Genomic DNA, 23,847 nt, shown 5'->3' on the forward strand with positions numbered 1-23,847 from the left:
ATAACTAAGATCATAAATACCATGGGGAACTTCAGTGTTCTTTAAGGATTTAATTTCAATGCTTTTTGAAAAAGACAACCAAAACTGCCAAATTGGACAGAATAAGATTAAAAGAAAAAGGATAAAATTGTATGTTTTAATAAAAACGCAAAAAAAATGTCTCATTTTGTGGCAATTCTGTCACCTTTGAGAGATGCTTTATATGACTTTCCTTTCTTGCCTGTGATATTTGAGTATTCAAAGTGAAGCATCCATTTTCATACTGAAGATAATAGTGAAAGAGACAGGAAAAAAGGCCACCTATAGAAACACAATTATTTGAAGTTGCTAAAATCTGTCTGACAGGGGTCCCTCCAGCAAATAAGTTCCTTTCAAGTATGTTACTGAACGAGATTAGTTAAGTTCTGTAATCAAAAGAGTTTTCCTAGGTTATAAAGGGATATCATTCATCACTGTCAATTTTTCTCTTAAATCATTTCATCTTCCTCTTTTTCTTGGTAGTGATAGGAATATTTCATTCTCACAACAGGAATAGATTCCCATGATTTTTATTGGCATTACGCAAATGCCTGTTGTAGCTCATATACTGCACATTGCCAATAATGGGATGATTGGTTAGTTTCTCCTAAAGATAACATGAGTCTGGGACAAAGTAAATATATCTAAACAAAATTTCTAAATTGGGACATATTCCTTCTAATTTTGTTCTTGATTAGCTATATTGTGTCATAAACGATTGTCTATACTGCCCACATTAATGTAATTATGTAGAGGTTGTCCTTCAGGCCCGTTTTGTTGATTGAATTAGAGAGAAATAGAAAGAAGTTGAAAGTCTGTAGAAGCTTGTGTCAATTAAGGAATTCCCGACTGGTGGGAAATCACCTCCAGACATCTCTACCTCATTAGTCAGCTCATCACAGCATTATGGCAGCGAGTCCCTTGGTTCCTGTCAGTGGCTTTAACAACTTCCTCTAAGATGCCTTGTGAAAGGCCTGAGCAGTAGTGTTGGGAATCTGCTATTTTCTAAGAAAATCATGTGTCGGCTGAATAAGCACGTTGAGTTTGGCATTTTACTTTCCTTTCTCGGAAAATGAAAAATCAAAGTATGTTTCTCGTGGAATCAGATGAAGAATGGGATGGCAGTTGATAAATGACGGCAGGCATCTGAGAGGCTGAAGCATTTTCGTTTTAAGCAAGTCTGGAAGTCAGTCTTCAAATTTCAAAGCATGATTTTAGCTCCCAGTGAAATCTGCTATACATTTTAGAGAAAACATTCTTTTACATAATAAATAAACTTCTTGATTTCTTTTGGTTTTAAGTTTCATTTTCAGGATCTATTTTAGAAAATGATTAAATAGTAAAAGTATTTGGAAACAGGTGAACATTGAAGAGTACTCCTTTAAAATACAAGGCAGGGCCATATGTTATCAAATAACGGATGCCATAAATATGAAAGAGAGCAAGTGTTGTAAATAGAAGGGTTTGGAGGGAAGAAAGAGAAGGGAAATGATTTAATTATAATCTTACATAATAAAAGAAATGTTTTTAAGAGACAAAAGCAGACTAATTTCAAAAATAGTTGATATCATCCTACTGGAACAAATAGTAACTTTATAGATTAAAAATAACAGCCCAACAGTAGTTAACGTTTCATAAATTTTCAAAAATTTGGATTCAAATTAAAGAGTAAATACAAAAGGAAAAAAAATGAGTGCTTCAGCTTCAGAACTCTTCTCTTCAAAATAGAACCAGAAAATGTAAGGCCATTCCTGGATCCCACTGTTTCACTCCCAAGCGTGTTGCTGTAAAGACTGAGTGCCAAAGGCAAACATAGTGATGGAAACCTGTGAAATGATTCTTGTTGAACATGTGTAAAGAAGTTGTATGCCTCTTCTCTCGGCAATCCTTTGTGACCTTCTGTTATGCTTACAAGTGACTATCTGTGTAACATACAGTAACTGGGAAGGAGCATTGTCGTCCAGTGTAGATTTTAGGATTTCAGGGAGAGTGCGCACCTCTAGTGGCAATAGATTTACAGCAGCATAGGCATTTTAGGTTGGCACACTTCTGCAGCTTGGTTGTGTAAGTTGGTCAAAAGTACTCATTCTCTTGATTTACTGGTTGAGACAATGACTCAGCTGTTCTCTAATAAATCATGAGGGTTTACCTTGCCCAGTTTTGCTACAGTAAATACTTCTACAATGCAGGCTGGAAGGCAGTATTAGCATTGCAAAGGTAGCATTTAACATAATTCATGCCTCTTTCCTCTGTCATATCTTCTCCTTGCCTTCCTTATGAACTTTAAATGCCCTAAAGTCCATTCATCTAAATCTTGGTTCATGATCTGCTCTCCTCAGACTACTCTAAACTCATTCAGTTATCATGATAATATAATTATTACATTTGAAATATTGACAAACATTAATTCATTATAACATAGTGTATATGAAGTATTAAAAATTACTCACAATGACCTTTTGGCTTCTTCATTACTGAAGACATCTAACTCTTCCTAAAAGTTACCGGGAAATGTAATTGACTGCCTCATTGTCTTCATCGGTTTCTTCGGCTTTATATATACTGTGCTGACACAATGCATTATTTCATTGCTTTCTATCTTTATAAAATGATATTTTGTGCTTTCCCATCCTCAAAAGTTTACAACATGATTCGGTTTGTATTTACAAATAAAAGCATTCAGTTTACTTCTATTAGTAAATATTCTATTATCCAAATAGAATAGGTTTCTTAGTCTCATGCTTATGAGAAATTTATATTTCTGTTTATGATTGTTATAAAAATGTTGCTTTGCATGCCTTCATGCTTTCTACCCAGTCACACTGAAAGTTGCTACAGGGTATGGACTAGAAAGATTTAACAATAGTCAATGCAAAGTTCACATTTCCAGAATAACCCTAAATCACTCTTACAAGTTCTTATAACTGCTCTGTATTATCAGCAGTGTATAAAGGCATGTTTAGTCCTAACGTTGATCTTATGACACTCATTTCTACCAAAAGTCTGCCACATAACATGAAAGCTACGATTGATATTTTTCAACTCGTGTAAGTACTAACAGTATACATCTCTAATATTTAAAGACATTGTGTTTTCTGATGATTCATTGATAAGGTTTTACAAGCATATACCAAAGAATATACTTTTAAAAATATTTTCAGTTACTTTATTATTTTATTCTTGAAATACATGCAGAGAGTAGAAACAAACCCAATTCTATTTTGAAATTATTCTCTTGATGAACTTTGCACAGTTGATAATTACTTTTTTTTTTTTTTTTTTTGTCTTTTGACAGAACGGTTCCGAGATTTACTACTCCCTCCATCTGGCCAAGACTCTGAGATTCTGCCCTTCATTCAGTCTAGAAATTATCCTAAGTAAGTAGCAGGAGTTTGCTGGGTGTTGAGAAGAGAAGCACCAAATATTGGCAGAATTGATGCAAGGAAAGCAAAATGTAATTATTCTGTGGGCTTTGTGAAGATCCTGAGTAACCTAGCCAAACCACTTAATGTCTCACTTATAATGGCTGATCTTTGGCTCCTCAGAAGTGATGCAGAAGACCAAGTTCTGCTTCTACTTACAACGAGCTGTGTGTGACTGGGGAGTTGCTCCATGTGCAAGCAATGAGCCTCCTGCATAGCCATGCCGTATCATCAGTGGTTGGCTCCTAATCTTATTCTCTATTTTCTATTTTTAAAATTAAAGAAGGTATGTTTACATAAAGATTGTCCTCTTAGTTTTCTACTTCCTTTGCTGATTAATTGCAATACACCTTTTTTTTGTTTAAAAATATACCTTATAACCTAAAACACAAGGTAAAAAGCAGCTTGTCTGCAATATATTACACACAAAGGATGATATCTATGAAGCCTATTATATCCAACATAGACTGACAATACTCCAGCTAATGCTTGTTGTGGGATTTGGGGTGGACTCTAATTAGGTTGCATGTTTTCTTTTAATCTTTAGCATTCTTTGAACATGAAAAATCTACCAATAGAGAATATAAAAATGTGGTCTTCAGGTGAAATAAGCTCATGTGGTAGAAAAAGTGACTCATCAATGAAATGTATGCTTGAGTATGTGAAAGAGAGACAGAAACATAATGGAAGAAATATTAAGGGAAAGTCATTTGAAAAACATTTTCTAATAATTCTGGAGAACATGGTTCTAAATTATAACAATTTTTCTTAATCACGATCTTAAACTCATGAACTCTCATTTGACCCATTGCCAAAAATAGGGACACCCGTTCTCCAAAAGTCAAGGGCAGACATTGTTCTGTAAGAGTTCTCAGTATGAATAAATGTGGCGGTTATGAGAATAAAACCGAGGACTCAAAGAAAGGTAAAGGACACTTCCTGCAAAGCCCATGTGGGTGTGTAGGTTAGAGGAAATAAACAGGAGGAACGCAGCTCATTTCTCAGTCTGTTCAGCTCACCATCATGATGTCTCAAAAGATGTTGATTTATGATATGTATTTGGAGGATGTTTATATTTATATTCTATCCTTATAAAAACAGCTTATATGTGCAAAATGTTTGAAGAAATTTGACATAATTTAGACTGGAAGTTTAAGTGGATAGTTAAGCCAACAAAACATGACCAGTAGCTTTAGAAGGCTTAGTGCGGATGTGGTCAAAGTATTGTGCAAAGGCAGGAAAAACTTATTTCCATTTTCTTTTCACGTGGATTAAGTCCTATGAGAAGCTAAGCACCTAGATAAGCATCCACTACTTATAAACAGGAATATTATTTATAACAGAAGTCAGAATTATTGTTTTGCTTGACTGCCAAAGAACAACCTTAATTATTTGGATAGTAAAATCTGTCTCAACCCAATCTTATTTCCAACTGGCTGCTTAAAAATGTCTTCAAGTCATAATATTGTGTAATATCTCCAAAGCACAAGTCCTCAGATGACCTTTTCAGGTTTCATCTCTTTGCCAAATAGTTTTTCTTTCTCTTCTCTGTATTCAGAGTTTTATTTCTAGAAATTATCCCTCTTCAGTAGTTTTTGTTCACTTAATAGTAATATACTTTTTTACCAAACATTTATTATCACCCATAATAATGAAATGTTTGTAACATGCAGAATATATTTATGTGTTAGGAATTATACTATACTTTTAAATGAATAATTCCATGAAATCTTTGTTATTCCCCTAATATTATTATTTTCCAGTAGTTTATGTCAGAGGATTGAGAAGAAAACAAATGAATACCATAACCAAGTTATGTGGTGTCATTGATTTTCAAACTCAGATCTTTGTTATTCCAAATTATAATTAATGATGTTATACAGGCTCTCATTCACTTATCCACCCATATTTTTATCTAACCATTCATCAAATGTGTATTGAATACATACCACATAACACTTGATCATAACATAAAAATGACTAAGGTACAGTGTATGTATTTGAGGAAGCGAGAATTCTTAGAGGGAAAAGCTTAATGAATAAATCATATCAATGTGTTAAGACATATGTGGAGAAATATTGAATTATTTTGAAGCAAAGTATATAAAGTTAATTTTGTCCTTAAGTAAAATGTCCAGATGAGAGGTTCTTTAGTTAAAACCAAGAGTACATAGCATATGAAGCCATGGAAATGCTTGAGGAACACATCCAACTAACAATAATTGTGCAGTACACACATCTGTAGGCACACTCTAGAGAGAAGAATATAAAGATAAATGAAGATGACTCAATCTGGTCTGCTCTTTGATGGAACTTGAATTTTGTTGTGATGACAGTGGAGAATTGTGAGAAGGCTTTAAGCGATGGGAATAAAAGCTAACCTATATTTTCATCTACTTACCATGGACCAAAAGTAAAACATTAAGCATTGTCTCAGGATAACATAATCTTCATTCAAAATTTTCACGTTCAGATAGCAAGCCATAGGGTGCTGATAATATAAACTGTTCAGTGACTATCATGGGATGTCAGAAGGCACAATCCACAAAATGAGGTGGTGACTGACCAGATGTGTGGAAAGGAGAGAAATGAAGCAGTCTGAATTTTGGGTGACTGCAAGCAAATTCTTTTTACTGCCCTCATAATGGGCAATGAGTGAGAGTTTCTATGAATATCTTTCTTTACGCCTATGTTTTGATTGGAAATAGCAAAGATGCTTCCTTGCTACATTAATATGAGGAAGTAACAGTGTCTGTCCTAGTTCCATTTTACACAGCTTTGTGGTATTAAAGAAAAGGATGTGAAACCCCAGGCCTGTATAAAGAAGTCAGTTCTCATCCTGTTCCTCATTTCTCTCTGTTCTGCACTTCCTCCACCCTAAGCCTTGCCTCCAAGCAGCATGAAAGCTCTGTGTGAGGTCTGATTACCGTTTTCCAAGCTTGATGCTGTCATGGGGATTCCTGTTCTTCCCAGGAAAGAGGTCCTGTTCATAGGATCTTTTGGGGGTGATTAGTCGGGTTGAAGCCCTTTCTGTTGTGTTCCTGTTTGTGTGATATACATGCTCTTCTGGATGTTTCCACAGCCACAACTGTGATTTTCTTTACAACAAATAGACTTTTTTTTTTAACTTACATTGTTGGTATAATAGAGGTGACTCAATGGTTAAGAGATGTGATGCTCTTGCAAAAGGTCTAAGTTTGGTTCCCAGCATCCACATCAGGTGGCTCGCCACAGTCTGTAAGGACTCCTGCACTCACAGCATGCACATATATACACAGACATATAAACACACAAAAATCAAAAATAAATCTTTTTAAAATGAAAAGACAAAACAAGAATTATTGTCTCTTGTCTACTCTTCCTTACACTAGGACATCTTTATGAGTGAAATTCTAATACCTAGGTGACAGGATAGCTAAAAATGTAAATTTGGGACTTGTATGTAGAATTGAATCGTGAGTATTTCTGATGCCATTGGTATTCTCTAGTCTAGGGAAACAATATGTCAAAGGGGAGTTATTCTGTTAATATTATCAGGTAGTAAGTCCCGTAGCCCCTAACATTCAGCTCACAATTAAATTATACTTGTTGGAGCTTTAGAAAACTAGCAGACCACTAAAATAAAATGATTTTTCAAAAACTAAAGTATTGCTAAAGTTTAAGATTCTCTTTAAGAGATACGACAAGTCAAGAAGCTGACTTAGTTCAAAACAAATAAACAAATAAGAGGACACCTGTGTGGCTGACAGAGTCACTCAGGCGTACTCATAAGAACTGGTTCTAGAGGAGTCATGGGAGTCAGTTGGCTGGAGGTTTGCCTAATGCCTCTAACATTCTGAGGATGCACGTGTGTCTAAGAGATATGTATGCATGACTTAGCATCTGCGTCCTTGAGAGGCTTTGCTGGTTTGTCCTCCGCTGTTATTATTGCCTCCCAGACCCCTTTCGGTGTCAGTGGACTTTAGGTTTGTGAGGTTTTTGTTGGTTGGGGACTTTTGTTTTTGTTTTTGACTAGTAGATTGTCCTGAAACTCTTCATTTGTAAAAAAGATCTTTAAAATTCAGGTTGAATTTCTTTCATTGATAAAGTGCTACCTGGCGTGTTTTGAACCTGTGGCTTTGATCCCCAACATGGAAAGAAGAGAAAAATAAATCTTAAAAATCCCATGATAGAAACCACCCACTTTTAACAGAGTATTGTTTGTTCTTCACTCTTCAAAGGTCTCCTCAACAAACAGAAAGATATCAGTTAATTCATAGTCTCAAAAATAGTTGATGAAGTATGTTTTATAGATGAGTGCTAAAATGAAAGTTAAAACCTTTCTTAAATTAAATGTGTCAATTCATAATGAATATAAGAATATAATTTCAAAACTATGCTTTTTTTGGTAGTTCCATTCCAGAAAAGTTTTATCCTTACAGATCCTTAAGTGATGAATGGTTTCTTTCTTCGAAGGTTTACTTAACATTTTGCTAGCAATGTTTCTTTTCCTACGTGTATATTGCCATCCAGATCTTCTAGAAAGATCTGTGCTTGCTTGTTTTGTGTCTCCATGTTCCCAGGCTCAGTGGACCCTAGGTGGGCAAGTGTTTTACTGAACTTTACCACTGAGTTAAGTCTCCTGCCCTCTACAGAGTTTTAATCCAAATGTTACGTGCTTCCAGGAGCTCCCGTGATCACTGTATGTAAAATCATCATCTTCTGTAGTACAGTTCTGGGGGGGGGGATGTCAGGGATGCTGTTAGAGCTTCATGCTTTAGCCTTTATCCAGAATATTAACCTTGAATAGAGAGTCTAGGGGTAGGGCCCAGAGCTGCGTGTGTTAATAAACCCTCTAAGAAATTCCAATTCACAGGTTAGTTTACAACCCATTAAAGCAAGACAGATTTTGAAGACCATCTCAGTCTTTCAATGCTCCCTCACCACTTTTTATGGCTTTTACTGATGTAATTATCCGAGTGATCTAAACTGGAAATCCATCTTCTCCTGGGGAGTAGTTAATCATACTCATTTTTCTCCCGGATGAAGAAGAAATTGTTACCTGATGGATGGTCTAGGACTCCATGCCCTTTATTTTCCTAACCAAAATAAGTGGTGATTGGCTGGTATGATTAATGTCTAGTCATTAAGGAAAGGAATGCTGGAGACAGATTCAAAAGGAATTTAGGAATTATCTTTTCTCTAAATAGAAGCTGCGATCTAGGGAAAATTACTTGATGTTTTGGCATTTAAATTCCCATTACAATTAAATGGAAATTTATTATGCCTACTTTAAGTTATTTTGTGACTCTACAGTGACGGTATATATAGAAGAATTAGTACAGCTTCGGGAAGAGATTAAATTTTAAATAAACAGCTTTTATATTGATGATATCTTGTTTTAGACTCTGAGGTAAAACTTAAGTATTTATTGATTTTCTTAATTTAAAATTTTTAAGAAGAGAAGCCTCAAAAAATAATCACATGCGACTCCAGTGCCAATATCTCTTCTGGCCTCCAAGGACCACTGCATATCTGTGTCTTATAATGACATGCATGTGCACACACACCCACACATACAAACAAACACACACACAAATTAAAATAGCAATACTTTAAAAATTTAAAAAGATTTAAAAAAATTAAAAAGATATATAAGTAGTTTTCAAAGTATGCATTTAAAATAGCATGAAATGGTTGTATACAGACCATAAATATTTGTCATCACTAACAATATCATGATTTTTTTTGAGTATGCTATATGTCAAAGTTCCATGTTAATAGGCTTCTTTGGTTCTTAAAGTAGAAATGTATTTTGAGTATAATAAAGTAGAAATATAAATTTGATTTGATGGGTTTTTTCTTTTTTTTGTATACATTACCCAATATCAGGAATTTTATTATACTGATACAAAGCAGACTGGGGCATACCATGTTACTTATATGAAACATTAAATTATGGATGCTGGGAAAAATACACTTGCTTATGGCCATTGAAGGAAAAGACTTCAGAGCAAGCAGTGTGGTGCTTGGAAGGGACTGGGGAGTCAGAAGTATGATGATTATCATCTACTTTAAAAACCTTGTAAGAACATTTACTATTTACACATAAACTTTCTCCTCAAATTCTCAAAGGCAATTGTAATATCAGTCTGATCTTGAGAGGCAACAGCAAGTGCCTGGATAGAATACATTTAAGAACTCGCTCAACTGACTGTTTAATCAACTCCACCTTAACAAACAACACAATTTAGAAATCACGAAGTGAAATTTTTTAAGGAAAACTTTTATTAAAATGTTGAATTTGCACATGTAGTTTGGGGTAAGCCATGGAAATATATATGGGTCCTTCTCTCAGATATGCTGTCCTTCATAATAGAATGTTTTGTCACTTATCAACTGAAGTTTAAAAATATTTTCTTAGCTCAACTGCAATTTTATAGAAGTGAAGACTTGCATTTAATATCCATAATCTTGTCACATATAAAGTAATTGTAACATCTGGTAATAAAGGTTGCTACTACTCATAAATGAAAACCAAGTAATTTTGCACATTAATGAAGTTAATGTGGAAAAAATTAGATTTAAGTTATTTTCTTGTCTCTTTCTACCTCTCAAAAAAAGAAAATAAACTAGACCTAATTAATCAGGGAATCGGTCACTAGTGATTTTGTAATCTTTTCCCTTCACCATCTTTGGGCCGTGTGTGTGTGTGTGTGTGTGTGTGTGTGTGTGCGTGTGCGTGTATGCAGGGTGGGAGAGTGAGCAGTGGATGCTGTGTTACAGTTAAATGAATCAGATGTTCTGTGTTGCTGCATAGTTAGGTGACTGTAGGTAATGGGTGCTATATAGTTAAAGATAGTAAAAAGGATTCTGAATATATTCAAAATAGTAAAGCAATAAATGCAAGAATTCTATGTGACTAAGCTGATTTAAATATTTTTTATTTTTTTGATTTAAATATTTTATAGCACATTCCATTTTCAAAATATTATATGGAACCTCATTTATATGTATTAATTTTTAGTGAAGTTTTAAAAATGTTTCTAATGAAAAGCAACTGATCCTCAGAGATCCATCATAACAAATCCTTACCACCCCCACTTCGTATCGAGCTTAGTCCACTTCTTCTGCTTCTGTTGTGCCTCATTCCAATGGCATACTATAAATACACTGATGTCATATGTAGAAACGATCTCTGATGTTTGGGTTGCATTCCACAATTCCTAACAAATTTTCTCTCTCTCCTCATATCTTGTCTCTTTTATGGATGAGTTTAGCAAGATCAAGTAGCTCATCGGTGATCTCATTCCTAGTAAGTGACTGGAACTTCAAGTTCTAGTGTTCGTGTTCAAAGCTATTACAAAACACCAGAGAATAGCCTTGCGGGGAGGGAGGAGGATGTGTTGCTTTGGAAGCAGACAAATAGCAGAAAGGTCTTTTTCCTGATTCCTCTGACTTATTTGTTGATGAAATAAAGTATAAATATTATTGCTGAAATTTGCAAATACAGTCTTGTCTTTTAAGGTGTCAATGCATTCAATTAATCTATTTGTTATCTAACTCATTCAATATACTCACAGATATTAGGAAAGAAAGCTACTAGCGTGAAAGTAAAAAACAACACTGAATATAAGCAATGACTAAGTATCTTGAAGGCCAGAATTCTAAAAACAATGGTTGTTAACAATTTTATTTTACAGACATTTAACAGATACCTAACCATTAATTCTACACATATATAGTCTTAAGTGGCCTTCTATTTTAATGACCTCCAAACATAAAGGACATGTAGACTGCCTTCTATACAGGTATTCTGTATGAAAAAAAATACAATGGAAAAAGTTATAAAATGGCAGTGTCTTTTTTAAAAACAATCTTTTTTTTAAATTTTACATACCAGTCTCAGTTCCCTCTCTCTTTCCTCTTCCCAACTCCCCATCTCATCCAACTCCACTCCCTATCCATTACTCAGATATGGCCAGTAAACAATGTCTGCCACATCGTTTGAGAAAGGATCAAAGCATCTAGACTGAGCAAGTTGTCCCTCCATAAGGAATGAGCTCTAAAAATCCAGCTCAATGCAAGCGCCTTATATACATAGAGTCTATCTTTCTTTCCTATCAAGATGTTGAAATCACACAAACCATGAAAATATGGTCATTCTGCAATAATCACAGATAACTGTTTGACCATAAAAATGGACCTTTTAGACATCGGGGCTACAGAAGGAAAGGGGAAGGGGAAGAGTCACAGCACCCAAGTGAGACAGCCTCTCATAAGAAGTCTTTCCAGTTCCAAATTCACTTGCATCACATCTGCCAAAATAGTCACACAGTCAAAACAGATGAATAGAATCTGAGAAATGTGGTGTTTTGGTTGGACATTCACGTCCCTGAATAAAATTAATGTGCTGTTACTATGAAAAGAAGAATGGATAATAAGTAGACAATTCGTGATTTCTGTTTACAGTTAAGGATGTTTAAATGTACACACACACAAGCACTCACAGATCAAGGACAATTTCTATTGTGATTTCTTTTATTTTTTATACTTAATAATTTATCTAGAGCAAGAGAGGAACAATTAGATTCTTCCACTTTCTATGATTTTCAGTCCATATAGTGTATGTGTGAGTAAATATGTTGGGCAGGGTACTTGCTACTGAAGAGTACACTATTACGTTTCAAACATAGTGAAGAAACTCGTATTTTCATTTGGTCAGTTGTCATAGTGAAATATTACCAAAGCTTTAACCAATCACTACTTTACAGAATAGTTTTTCCTATGCTTTCCTAAACTTTTAGTTAATATAGAAATGGAAGGAAGTTTTTGTTTTTGTTATCAGTTGTTCAAAACAAATTGCTTTTTCCTTACACCTTCTCACTGTAAGAAACAAAGAGATAATGCCTGAGCTATCACAAAACATAGAATTTGGATTCAGCATGAATAGTGAATGTTATAGAAAATTTACTTGTTTTCATTGTCCCCCTTCTCTATAGGTTGTACATTGATGGTCCATTTGGAAGTCCATTTGAGGAGTCGCTGAACTATGAAGTTAGCCTCTGTGTGGCCGGAGGCATTGGGGTCACTCCGTTTGCATCGATACTAAACACTCTGCTGTATGTCACTTTAATCTATCTTGTTACTCCAAACAGAGAAGTGCCAACATTCAAATAATTCTAGTTTATATATGACATAGTTCTTTACAGAGTTTTCTCACTCGCTATTTAAGAAATTTCATTTCCTACTTAGTGAAGTGAAAAATTCAGTAACTCACAGTATATGATCTGCAGCACCCAGCATGCACCCTGGCAAAAGGAATCCGTCTTCTTTCCCTATTAAGAGTTACTCACCCTAGGCCTTGTTTCTTGACCTCCTCACAGTGGTGCCATTGCTCATTTGTTTTGTGAACAATTACTTTGGGGTGCTTTTGTGCCAATTAATCTTAGAGTTACTGGGGGTGAAACAATAAATGGAAACATAGACGCTGCTGTTAGAAAGTCAACATTCAGTTAGAGCAACTTAAAATAAAGTAATACATTTATACAGCAAATTGTTTCTGAAAATATCAAATCCAATGAAAAGCTCTGTAAGGATCAGAGAATATTTTAGAACAGGGAGGCAGAAAGAATACAGATTATAGAGACCAGGATTGAAATGTCCTCTTCTGGACAAAACATAACCATTGCAATCATGCCTATTCGAGTCTGCAGAAGAATGAGCACATCAGTAGTAAGGGATTGATGAAGTCATTGCCAAACTACATGCTACTGATAGACTCAGGGAAAGAAAGTCAATGTCTTTAGTTTTGTGCCCCCTGGTGACCTCACCAGGCTCCAATGGTTAATTCAATCCTGTGGTCACAAATGGCTCTGGTAAAGCTAAACGGACCACAGATCAAAACCAAAAGTCATGAATCTGGGAACAGGATTGATAGGGAATTAAGGAAAGATGATAGTGATGGAGGGAGAGAAGATAGGATGGGGGGAGGAGAGCCAGAATTATTATATACATGTCTGAAATATTGGGAGAAGGGGAGGAAGTGGAAATTTTTATAAATAAATAAATGAAAAAAATGTTGAATAGATTATAAAAGTAAAGGTCTGGGAGTAATTGTAAGAGTATGATCAGAAAAAGATCTTAAGAGAAGATGATGAACGTTTCATCACCTCAGCCCTTCATTTATTAGCAAATTTGTAACAAACCGAAGAAAAGAAACGTCAAAGTTGTGATTGCCCAACTGGGACATACTCTCAGGACTTTAGTTCCAGAATTATAAACAAAGGTTGATTCGTCACCATAAAAACACACAGTGACAGCAAAAAAAGGTGCTCCTGGATCACTTCCATTCACTTCTCAAGTAGACAAAATTCACTTTAAAATGTTTGAGGAAATATTTTAAAAAGAAAGAGAAGGAGGAGGAAGAAGCAGAGGCATCAACACTCCTTTGGCTTAGGAAGGAGTATCACGAGTTCAAAATAAGCTTGGGCTACATAGTTAGACCTTGTCTCAACACAAAAGATAAATGAAAGATATTTTTGAATAATATTTTATTTCATTTCAAGTATTCTACTGGATGTGATTTGGGAACATGTTGGAGACTCTTACAAAAATAAGCACGTTACAATCCAGAAATCATTTGTTTCTGACAACATATTACAAGTTATTTTGATATTTAGTATTATAAAAATAGGAACATTTTCTTAACTTCAAGTCTCCTTCATAGTCATAAGTAGGCATCCTGACTTGGAATTGAGAGTGACTGGAATGTATTACATAGTGTGTGGTTGTGAAATCTTTATTAACTGAGTATTAAGAAAGGGATAAACAACCAAGTTTCTGGAATGGTTTTTACCTAAAAGTGAGGGCACGGCCGAATGACCTTTTGATTCCTGCACAATGATACAGTTCACTGAAACAGAGAACTTGTTTTTCTGAGACTCATGAGTCAATGCTCCTCTTATCCAATACTGCAGTTTATGGTCTCAGAGTGGAAGCAAATGATGTGTATATAATACTGATAAATTTAGCAGTTGGTGACATCAAAGAGTCAATGTATTGTTTACCATAACTGACAGTAGTAGCATATAGTGTATAGGATGCTGACATAGAAGTGACTGGGTTTGGGGCATCTGTGTTTGTCTCTTAGTGGTTGCTTATGAATGAAAATGTTCAGGAATAGGTGAATCTTGTTCCAGTCACAGCTTCACTCTTGATTTTCAAGGGACGACTGGAAACCCTACAAGCTAAGAAGACTGTATTTTATCTGGGTGTGCAGAGACATCCGGTCCTTCCAGTGGTTTGCAGACTTGCTCTGTATGTTACACAACAAGGTACTATTGGGATGGTTCTTGTTTTTTAGTTATCTCATTTTCGAAATATTTTTATATTTTAAAAGCAAGAAATACTCATTATAGAATAAAATGTTCTTTAGAATCTAAAACCAGAGGGAATATCTAACAAAAATAGGTGTGCATATTCTCAGATATGAATGCTTACAAATATATGTGTGTTCCTGTGACATTCTTTAACATGTGTTTCTGCATTTTAAACATAAACCTCTCCACATACATGTATATGCACATGGCTAGAAGTGATGAGAGAAGAGAGAAGAGGGATGTAGGGACCATCACCAACGCTACAGCATCTTCTAAGCTCACTTATAATAAGTTTGTCCCATATTCTTGTTTAAATGTTATATTCAGCAAGTTTCATAATCCACTGTACATGATTAAAAATAGATTTTTTATTTCTTACTCAGAAATAATAGTATGCATTCTTCACTTATTCTATCAGTAATACTTTCCATCAATTTCTATGTATAGAGAGATATATAGGTACAAGTTATATAAATAAAGCTATAAATACTTCAAATCAATTGAGTAAAGTCAAATCTCTCTTACTAATTTACCTATAAAGTCTATATCACTAGAATTATGAAAGTTCTAGTATGTTATTTATATTTTTCTTCAAATCATTTGAAAACTTATTTCTACATCATAAATGTTGTTTTTCTATGAGTTAACATAGAATCAATTTGTTGTCTTTACTGCTGTGGAGAATTCTATGGCTCACTGTTACTGACTTATCAATTCCTTAATGTTGGCACTTTTTAACTATAAAAAGTTCTTCGGTGATTATCGTTCACATACTTCATTGCAATATTTTTTTCTACATGGAGTCAATCTTGTTATCATCCAGCAACTATCATTAACTGCCAACTGTGAATTAGGATCTAAAGATATATAAGGTAACAAAACACAGCCACATTTTTTATCTTTCTTATATTAGTAGTAGAATAGACAACTAAACCAATAAATATGCAGTATGTCTGATTCTGAGATTTCAATTTGGGTCAAAAAGAAAGGAACGTAGAAGTATATTAGTGTTGCTGACAGAGTGTCTGTTTATTTAAGGAGTGAGTTCACGAGTGTCCACCAAACCAAATGCTGTTGGGGTACAGACTTGAATGGATTGATTAGTTAAGAATCTTGGTAGCAAATTCAAGATGGGGAACCCAGCATTCCAGGAAGTGCTGTGGTGCAGTCACATGCTTAATGCAATAAATGAGTAGTAGAGGAGTCTATAACATAAGGAAAAGCAAGAAATGCAGCAATCGAATTGTGTGCATGTGTGCATATATATGTGTTGCGTACATACGTGTGTTCATTATGCATGTATGTGTGTGTGGTACTCTAGATGAAGGTAGACTTCAGGCTTTATATTAGGAAAAAAGTTTTAAGTACAAATCTAGTGTTATTGAATATGTGAACTTGCACAAAGTGATTCTAGAAGCATTCACAATGTTCCAAACATGCAAACAGCTCATACGTGCCTGATGGAGAAAATACATTGTATTTGTACCTGAAAATGAAGAACATTCTGACACATAGTAAAATGTGAGTGGACCTTAGAAATACTCTATAATTGATGTGACGTAACCCAAATATGAAGGCACTTGGAGTGATTAATGTAGAATAAAGGTTTCCAGGTGGGAGAGGAAAACTTTTCCTAGGTTGCTTCTTTGCTAGTTGCCTCTTATCTCCCTACACTTTTACTTGAGGAAAGTCGGCAGTGAATGACTGTAAAGCAGGGGCACATGTCACCTTTTTATTCTTTTGATTTTTCCCTATGATGGATATCCTATATCCCTATTGTCTTTTTAAATGAAAATGATGTTTATTGATGAGTGAAGCTACAGGTTAAAATTTAGGGCCTCGCAAAAAAAAAAAAAAAAATAAAGGATGTTTAAGGGGACTGATAGGAATAAGATGGTGCTTACAATGACTTATACTGTATCTTTAGGTGTGCATAATTTTTTTTCTGCCATCATCATCATCATCATCATTCCTAAATATCAGCATTAGATAATAGCAAGTTATGAATATAAGAACCTGTCACCTGTCGCTTGTCTGTCTGTGTATTTATTAATTACCTATCAACTCCATACCTACTTTCATTTTACTATGATAAGCCAAGTTATCTATTGTGTTATAGAATCACATATGCTAGGCAAAACCTGAGCATTTGGAAAGAACTTAAATGAGTCTACTCATTGTCTTGTTCCTCTCAGTTTTGGCAGGAAAACAGACCTGACTATGTGAACATCCAGCTGTACCTGAGTCAAACAGATGGGATACAGGTATGTGGCTGGATGTTATTGTTTATTAAATGAGCCCCTTGATAATGGAAGATTTACTAGATGAGCTGTGCTGGAAAAGAAATTACTGCAGGAGGTTTGAGCAGAAGTGTCCTAAAGGAAAGCCTCTTTTGGAATCTGTCCAGAAAACTCATTACTTGTCCTTGAAGTCAACCATGTTGTGCCTTTCAGTTCCCCTCACAGCATGCTGAAGCAAACCTTTTGATTCCACCTTTCCTTTTGGGGTTGATTTGAAGTTCTTTGTCTCTAGGGAGACAGCAGCAATAAGTGTACAACCTTGTGATTCTTTTTCATAGAAGGAAGTTTTGCTATGGTGAGCAAAGATAAAGCCATGCTCAATTAAACTTGGGCCATCCCAGAGGAATCTAATGTAGAAACAGTAAGAGCTACACTGCCTTGTTTATAAGAGAGTATGCTGAGCATTTCCACACATCATTTTGTGTCCTCTCAACTCATTGGGACAGTGTCTGCTCTTAGGGTCTATATTTTGATGTGAAACAAACTCATGTTTAAAACTATCAAAGAGCTATATAAAATGTGATGAATCTTGGGGCAAATGTTTTTTCATTAAAAAAAATCAACTCTCTCTCTCTCTCTCTCTCTCTCTCTCTCTCTCTCTCTCTCTCTCTCTGTGTGTGTGTGTGTGTGTGTGTGTGTGTGTGTGTTTCCCCTGACTATTCACTGACAATTGAGAAGTGTTTTTTGTTTGTAAGAATGAGCCCATCAACAGTCATTGATTGATAGGATAGAAATTTAGAGCTCTGCTGTTTTGGGATGTCTTGTCTGCAGTTATTCCCCAAATTTGTGATTAAATTGTGTTAATTTACTCATATAAGAGCATAATATGACAACTATACTTACATACAAACATATGTCATTGATATTTAATTTTGAACCCATTTAATAGTATGCGATGAACTGGAATTTGTTCTTTATCTTACGTTTAATTTATTAAAAAATGAAACAAATAACTAAAATTTAGGTATGTCAGCTATTTATAAAATGGCATTCAAAAGGATAATGGATTTTAAAGGGAAAGAAATTGAAAGTGACCTTTTGAAATGGTTGTACTTTATATATTTCCATTTCTTACTTTCTGTCTTAGCAATTGGGAAGTAAGATATGATCCAGGTGAATTCACATAAAAGAAATGTGTATTTATTCAGAGCCACGTCTTATAAAACATGTGCCTCCTTTTTGACAGAAGATAATTGGAGAAAAATATCACACACTGAATTGTAGACTTTTTATTGGACGTCCTCGGTGGAAGCTTTTATTTGATGAAATAGCAAAATGTAACAGAGGGTAAGTAATGCACCTCATAAAATTGACATATGGCTGAAGATCAAATTAAAATCTTTCTGGACCTTCCCATGAAATGTTTAAAGATGAATTGTCCATATGTTTTGAAATCACAAAGTCATTTGAACATTCAATCAAAGGATGATGTCAGATATTTACCACCATAAAAGCAGGGAATACCAAAATATTAAAATTGATTTAGAAATGGTTAATGAATTAAACGCACCTACTTTTAAATCTCTGTACTCACTTTTACTTGGACATTTATTTACATGACATATTGCAGGCAACTGGAGTAAAATATTTTCAATGTCATTTTGGTAAACAAGGGAATGTCACCAATGGCTACATTCAGAAATTAATTTTTTGTCCTTAATTTTCAGATTGAAGTTTTTTCAAAGCTTTTATTTTTATGTTAATTATTCAAACAAGAAGTATTTCCAAATGCATTTTTCCTTTTTAGAAGCTGAGGTTCTATGAAGAATCTTGGTGTTATAGATGTGTCTGTGACCTGAAGAAATAACTGTGGAAGGAAAGGCATTTATAGTAGAACAGATGAACCAGACATATATGTTCACTGAAACTACCAGATTGAAGTGCATTAGCCATAAAATACCAAAAATAGTTTGAAAGCTGTGTGCCCATGAACATCTAAAATTTATAACATGAGTTTAATTTTCAGATGTTTCTTAAGTTGTACTAACAATTTTGCAGATATGGACATTTTGCAATTAATTACTTTAAACATATATACTGGAATAGAAATATATTAACTCCTTGGCTATAAAAGTTATGCCTGAAAAAGCTCTTGTTAGCAAATGGACATTGTACAACCTTTCTTCTTAAACTTGAATTGCTGTTTAATTTTTTAACTCATTGAATTAAATTGAACTCACTGAATTCTCTCAAAATTCAATTTACTTTATAACTGAAAAATTTATGCCTTCATTGCTAAATTGATATTACTTCTATATCAAGTATGCATATAAGTTGTAATTGTGTTTTTAAAATACCTTATGAGAAGTTTGTACATAGTATTTTTCGTATGACTTTACCATTGTAATTACTAATATGTACATTCAGTTAGTGATCTAGACATTTTTGGAGATGTTCGTCATGGGGAAGCACACACTTATATATTATACATTATGATTATTATAATATAATATTATATATAGTATATAATATTATAAATAAATAAAATTATTTATGTAATATAACAATATTATATAACATGTAAAAACAATTATATGCATATTACATATATAATTATAGTTCAATATAATAATTATTTTTATATGGTTCACAGTACAGTTCAATTGCTTGTACCAACTTGAGCACAAACTCATGAACAATGTCCTGTACTTATATTTTAATGAGAGCTACAGCATTGTTAGGTGAGGAAAACTTTTAGTTCTGTTTCCATGTTAGGGTACCATGATCATTTTTTATTAATCTTTGATTGAAATGTCATTATGTCATGCCTGAATGTAGTTGAATAATTCATAATTTTAATAATTCATTTTATATATACAAAAGGTATTTTATATATGCAGAGGGTATTTAAGCAAACAAACTTGCTTAAGACATACATCAGATCTCTATGTGTGTCTATCTATACATGTGTTTATTTAGATAGATAAAGTGTTCCTAATGCAATAATGAGCAAAACAATATAAGATTAAATGATGCACAAAAGAAAATAATGCAGCTAAAAGTAATACTCTATCAGACATTTCTGAGGCTGCTGCTACTTTGCAGTAACTCTCTTTTTTAAGTAGAAGGAATGCATTCTACGGTAACGAAATGTATAGTATAATAAACTTATAAACATACTAGCAACATGGTCATTTATCAATTAATAATTTTCATCATCAAGAACATTTTTAAACTATTTTCATCTAATGGGAGCACCATTATATGTATGACAAATCGTTGATTGAAATTCATTCTATGGTGCATGAATGTAGTTGAAAAATTATAATTTTAAAAATGCATCTTGATATATACAGAAGGTATTGATTTTAAGTGCACAGACCATCTTGAAGAGGGTAATCTTTAAAGAAGACCTTCAAGCCATGAATGCAGAGATGATAAAAAGTATTGAAAAGACCACTAATTGCATGTGGCCTCTGGCTGCACCCTCAGATTTTGTTTCAGAAGTTATACTATAAAATGAATGCAGCCAATCTCATACAGAATTAAAGTTACCCATGTGGTCCAAGTTGTGGCATGTTTGAAATTCCTTCAGTTGTCCTTAATTTACTTTGATAAAGTACTTTTCAAATTAAGAGAAAATGATTATTTCCTATTTCAAAGAAATAAAACTTTGTAATATTCAGGTTCCTTGTAAAGGTGAACAATTAAAAAATGTCAGCCTAGTTTTGGGCACATTCTTTTCCCATCATTCTCCAGTGTTACATGCACTAAGTGTGATAATTTTTTCGAACTTGCTTAATCCCTTTGGCATAGAAACTACAGACATGTTCTTCATTATTATTTATTGAATTCTGAAAAAATATTCTTTTATTGTTTTCCATACCACATTGCTGAAAACAAAATTGTTATCAGTTTCATTATTTCAAATATGAATCCACACTCCAGTGCGTTGACTGTCTTATAAGAAATCAGGTCAAGATTATCAGCTCCTTCCATAGTTTGTGAGAATTACTATATGCCATGAAATTTATATTTAAGAATGAATGTGTGTGTTTATTTGTTCCTTTCCTGTGAAACAGTGAGATAAATATAAGAAAAAAGTGAGTGTGCACCAGATACTGTTTCCACTATGCACTGTTCCTTGCTGTGTGCAGTTCCTCTGGGACGTGCATGTGAAATTATTTTAATGAGTTTTATATGGCACACTTGGAAATAATGAGTCAATATCTTAAGGATTTGCTAAAAGGACAATGGATACTACATAAGTAAAAGGTTTCACTTAAGATGCAACATTAAGTTAACCTCAAGCATTTAAGTCCCTGAAACAACAAAATAAAAATAGAGATGAGAAATACATTTAGCTTTTTTTCATTTTCAGAAAATGAAAGCCATTGGAATCCCTTTATTTAGTATATGGAGTAGATTGAAAATTTAGGTAAAATTTTCTACGTGCAAGAGGTGGGGACTATTAATTCATTGTTAGGAATTCTTACAGAAGCTCTGAGTAGCAGTGTGCATGTCTTTGTGCTGATCGGTTTTAGTCATCTTGATACTCACTGGGGTCGTCTGGGAAGAGGAAACCACAGTTGAGTAAATTCTTCCATAATACTGACCCACAGGAAAGTCTGTGGGAGCATTTTCTTGACTAACGTGAGAGGACCCAGTCTCTGTAGGAGGTGCCATCCCTCGGCAGATGGTACTGGGTGTATAAAAGGGCAAAATAAGGAAGCCCTGGAGAGGAAGCAGTGTTCTTCCATAGTGTCAGCTTCAGTATCTCTATCCAGTTCTGGCTTCGCGTTCCTGCACCAACAACCCTTCATGATGGTCTATGAGCTGTACGCAATCTTCTCATCCTTTAGTTGTTTTCATTCACTGTGTTTCTCATAGCAGTGGAAAATAGAGTGGGACAGTGTGTAAATTGGTGCACACACATATGAAATAAGCTTTAATTTTTTAAACAAAAACGGATTGACTCTACAAGATAATTATTTATCTATCGTTTAAAAATATTTTCAAATTTGACCTCAACTTACTTTTAATGATACTCTCACCTTTGAATAATGGACCATTTCCAAGATATTCCACCTTACACTATTATAAAATATAGATAATGTGACTATCACTACCCTAATTAGGAACATTTAGGCCCCACTAGTTATTTACTGTTTAAAATACTAAGGATATTTCTTTCTCCTATGGGAGTAAATCCTCATAGAGAAAATACTCACCCATATATCCTGCATCAGAGAAGAGTCGACTTTCATTCTGCGGCTTCTTTAAATTATAAAATGAACTGTGTGATCAACACGTGTGCTCCTGAAAAGAAGGATACTTTGAAGTTACCCTGTCTTCACCATTGTTTTATATGTGAACTGCGACCCCCAAATACAGTGACATTTTGAATACTATAATTGATGTGTTGGTTTCTGAAATTTACTGCTCTCTCCTGAATTTGGGTTCATTGTGCATTTTATAGTTTATAGCTTTCTTCAAATGGAAATATTAACTGCCTAACTTTGGTCTGTCTCTAAGAGGGTGGGACTTGACAGTGGAGTGATCATACACACTCCCAGATCCAATATTTCAATTCTAACATAATGAAGTCATCCATAACTCATTTGCCATTTCTTTCTTTCTTGATTTGCTTGTTTGTGTTTCTCTGTATGCTAGGGATAGAAGCCACATTTTCTATCCAAATGCTAAACAAACATTCTATTAATAATGGCTTTTCAAAAGCATAAAGGGAGAGTCTAGCAATTACTTTGTAAACTTTTTAACATTTAATAACATTTCAGAACTAATTATACTGGCTCAAATTCAGTTTTCTATTGTTTAATCATAGAAATGCGTATTGCATTTTATGACATGGTATGTATTTATTTTACAAGGGAAAATAAGATAGTTTAAATGCAGGTTAATTGTTTGAGGCCATGTTTTTATTTTGCTGTTTCATAGACTGTCCAAAGCAATACAGACCAAGTAAACCACCACTAGGTTGGGCACTCACATTTGCTCCCATGCTCTTGAGTCAAGTCACTATAACCCACCAGTCCTGGGCTACAGACGCTATGCAGAATGAACTAGTTCTCATCATCTGATGCCCACACCCATACTAAACATGCAAAAGCAGATGATTTATATTAAGAAATTATGCACTAGCATATTAAGCATTTATGGAATTAATCTCAGTGTCTGCTTTCAGACAGCGTTCTCTGCTTAGCAGTTGGCTCCACTCATCTTGTCAGTATTTGCAGTTTTGTCTGTAAATGACTGTCGAGCTGCAGGGATCTATTGAAAATGTAGAATATATGGATTATAAAGATTAATTGTAGATATTTAAAATGTTGCAGGATTTTACTAAGTTTGAGAGAATGACAACGAAGGGAAAGAGACTCTCCAGTTATAGGGATAAAGGGCGCCATGTTCAGTTAAAAGTGTGAAAGGAAGCAAAAATCCATGGTATGTGGGTGTCTTAAAAATAATAGTTTAAATATTAAGAGGAGACCTTGGGAAATCAAACACATGCAAAATTAACTTGGTAAAATTTTCTGTCAAAGAAAGTGCAAATGCTTACAGCCTTCCATTCGTTCTAGCTCCATCTTAACCACATCACATTGGTTTTAGTAGTAACCTAGGGTTTACTACGCATGGCAGTGTGTGTTTTTACACTTCTCTTTCTTCTTGTTTCCTGTTGATTTGCCATGTAATTGACTAGAATGCTAAGGGATACACATAGTATTATCTTTGGATTCATTTATAATAAGACTATTTAGTACTATAAATTTCTCCCTGACACCACTTTGC

General features: G+C 34.3%; 1 protein-coding gene across 1 annotated transcript in view; it reads left to right on the forward strand.

Annotated features, from left to right (window-relative positions):
- Nox4 (NADPH oxidase 4) overlaps positions 1 to 23,847 on the forward strand; it is a 111,480-nt gene that overhangs the window by 79,837 nt on the left and 7,796 nt on the right. The window contains exons 13-17 of the mRNA XM_048435224.3: positions 3,314 to 3,395; positions 12,422 to 12,541; positions 14,647 to 14,755; positions 16,996 to 17,064; positions 18,287 to 18,387. Coding sequence (XP_048291181.3) covers positions 3,314 to 3,395; positions 12,422 to 12,541; positions 14,647 to 14,755; positions 16,996 to 17,064; positions 18,287 to 18,387 — 481 coding nt within the window. The remainder of the gene's footprint in view (positions 1 to 3,313; positions 3,396 to 12,421; positions 12,542 to 14,646; positions 14,756 to 16,995; positions 17,065 to 18,286; positions 18,388 to 23,847) is intronic.

The sequence above is a fragment of the Myodes glareolus genome, chromosome 24, assembly GCF_982192425.1.
Source record: "Myodes glareolus chromosome 24, mMyoGla1.1, whole genome shotgun sequence".
NCBI lineage: Eukaryota > Metazoa > Chordata > Mammalia > Rodentia > Cricetidae > Myodes > Myodes glareolus.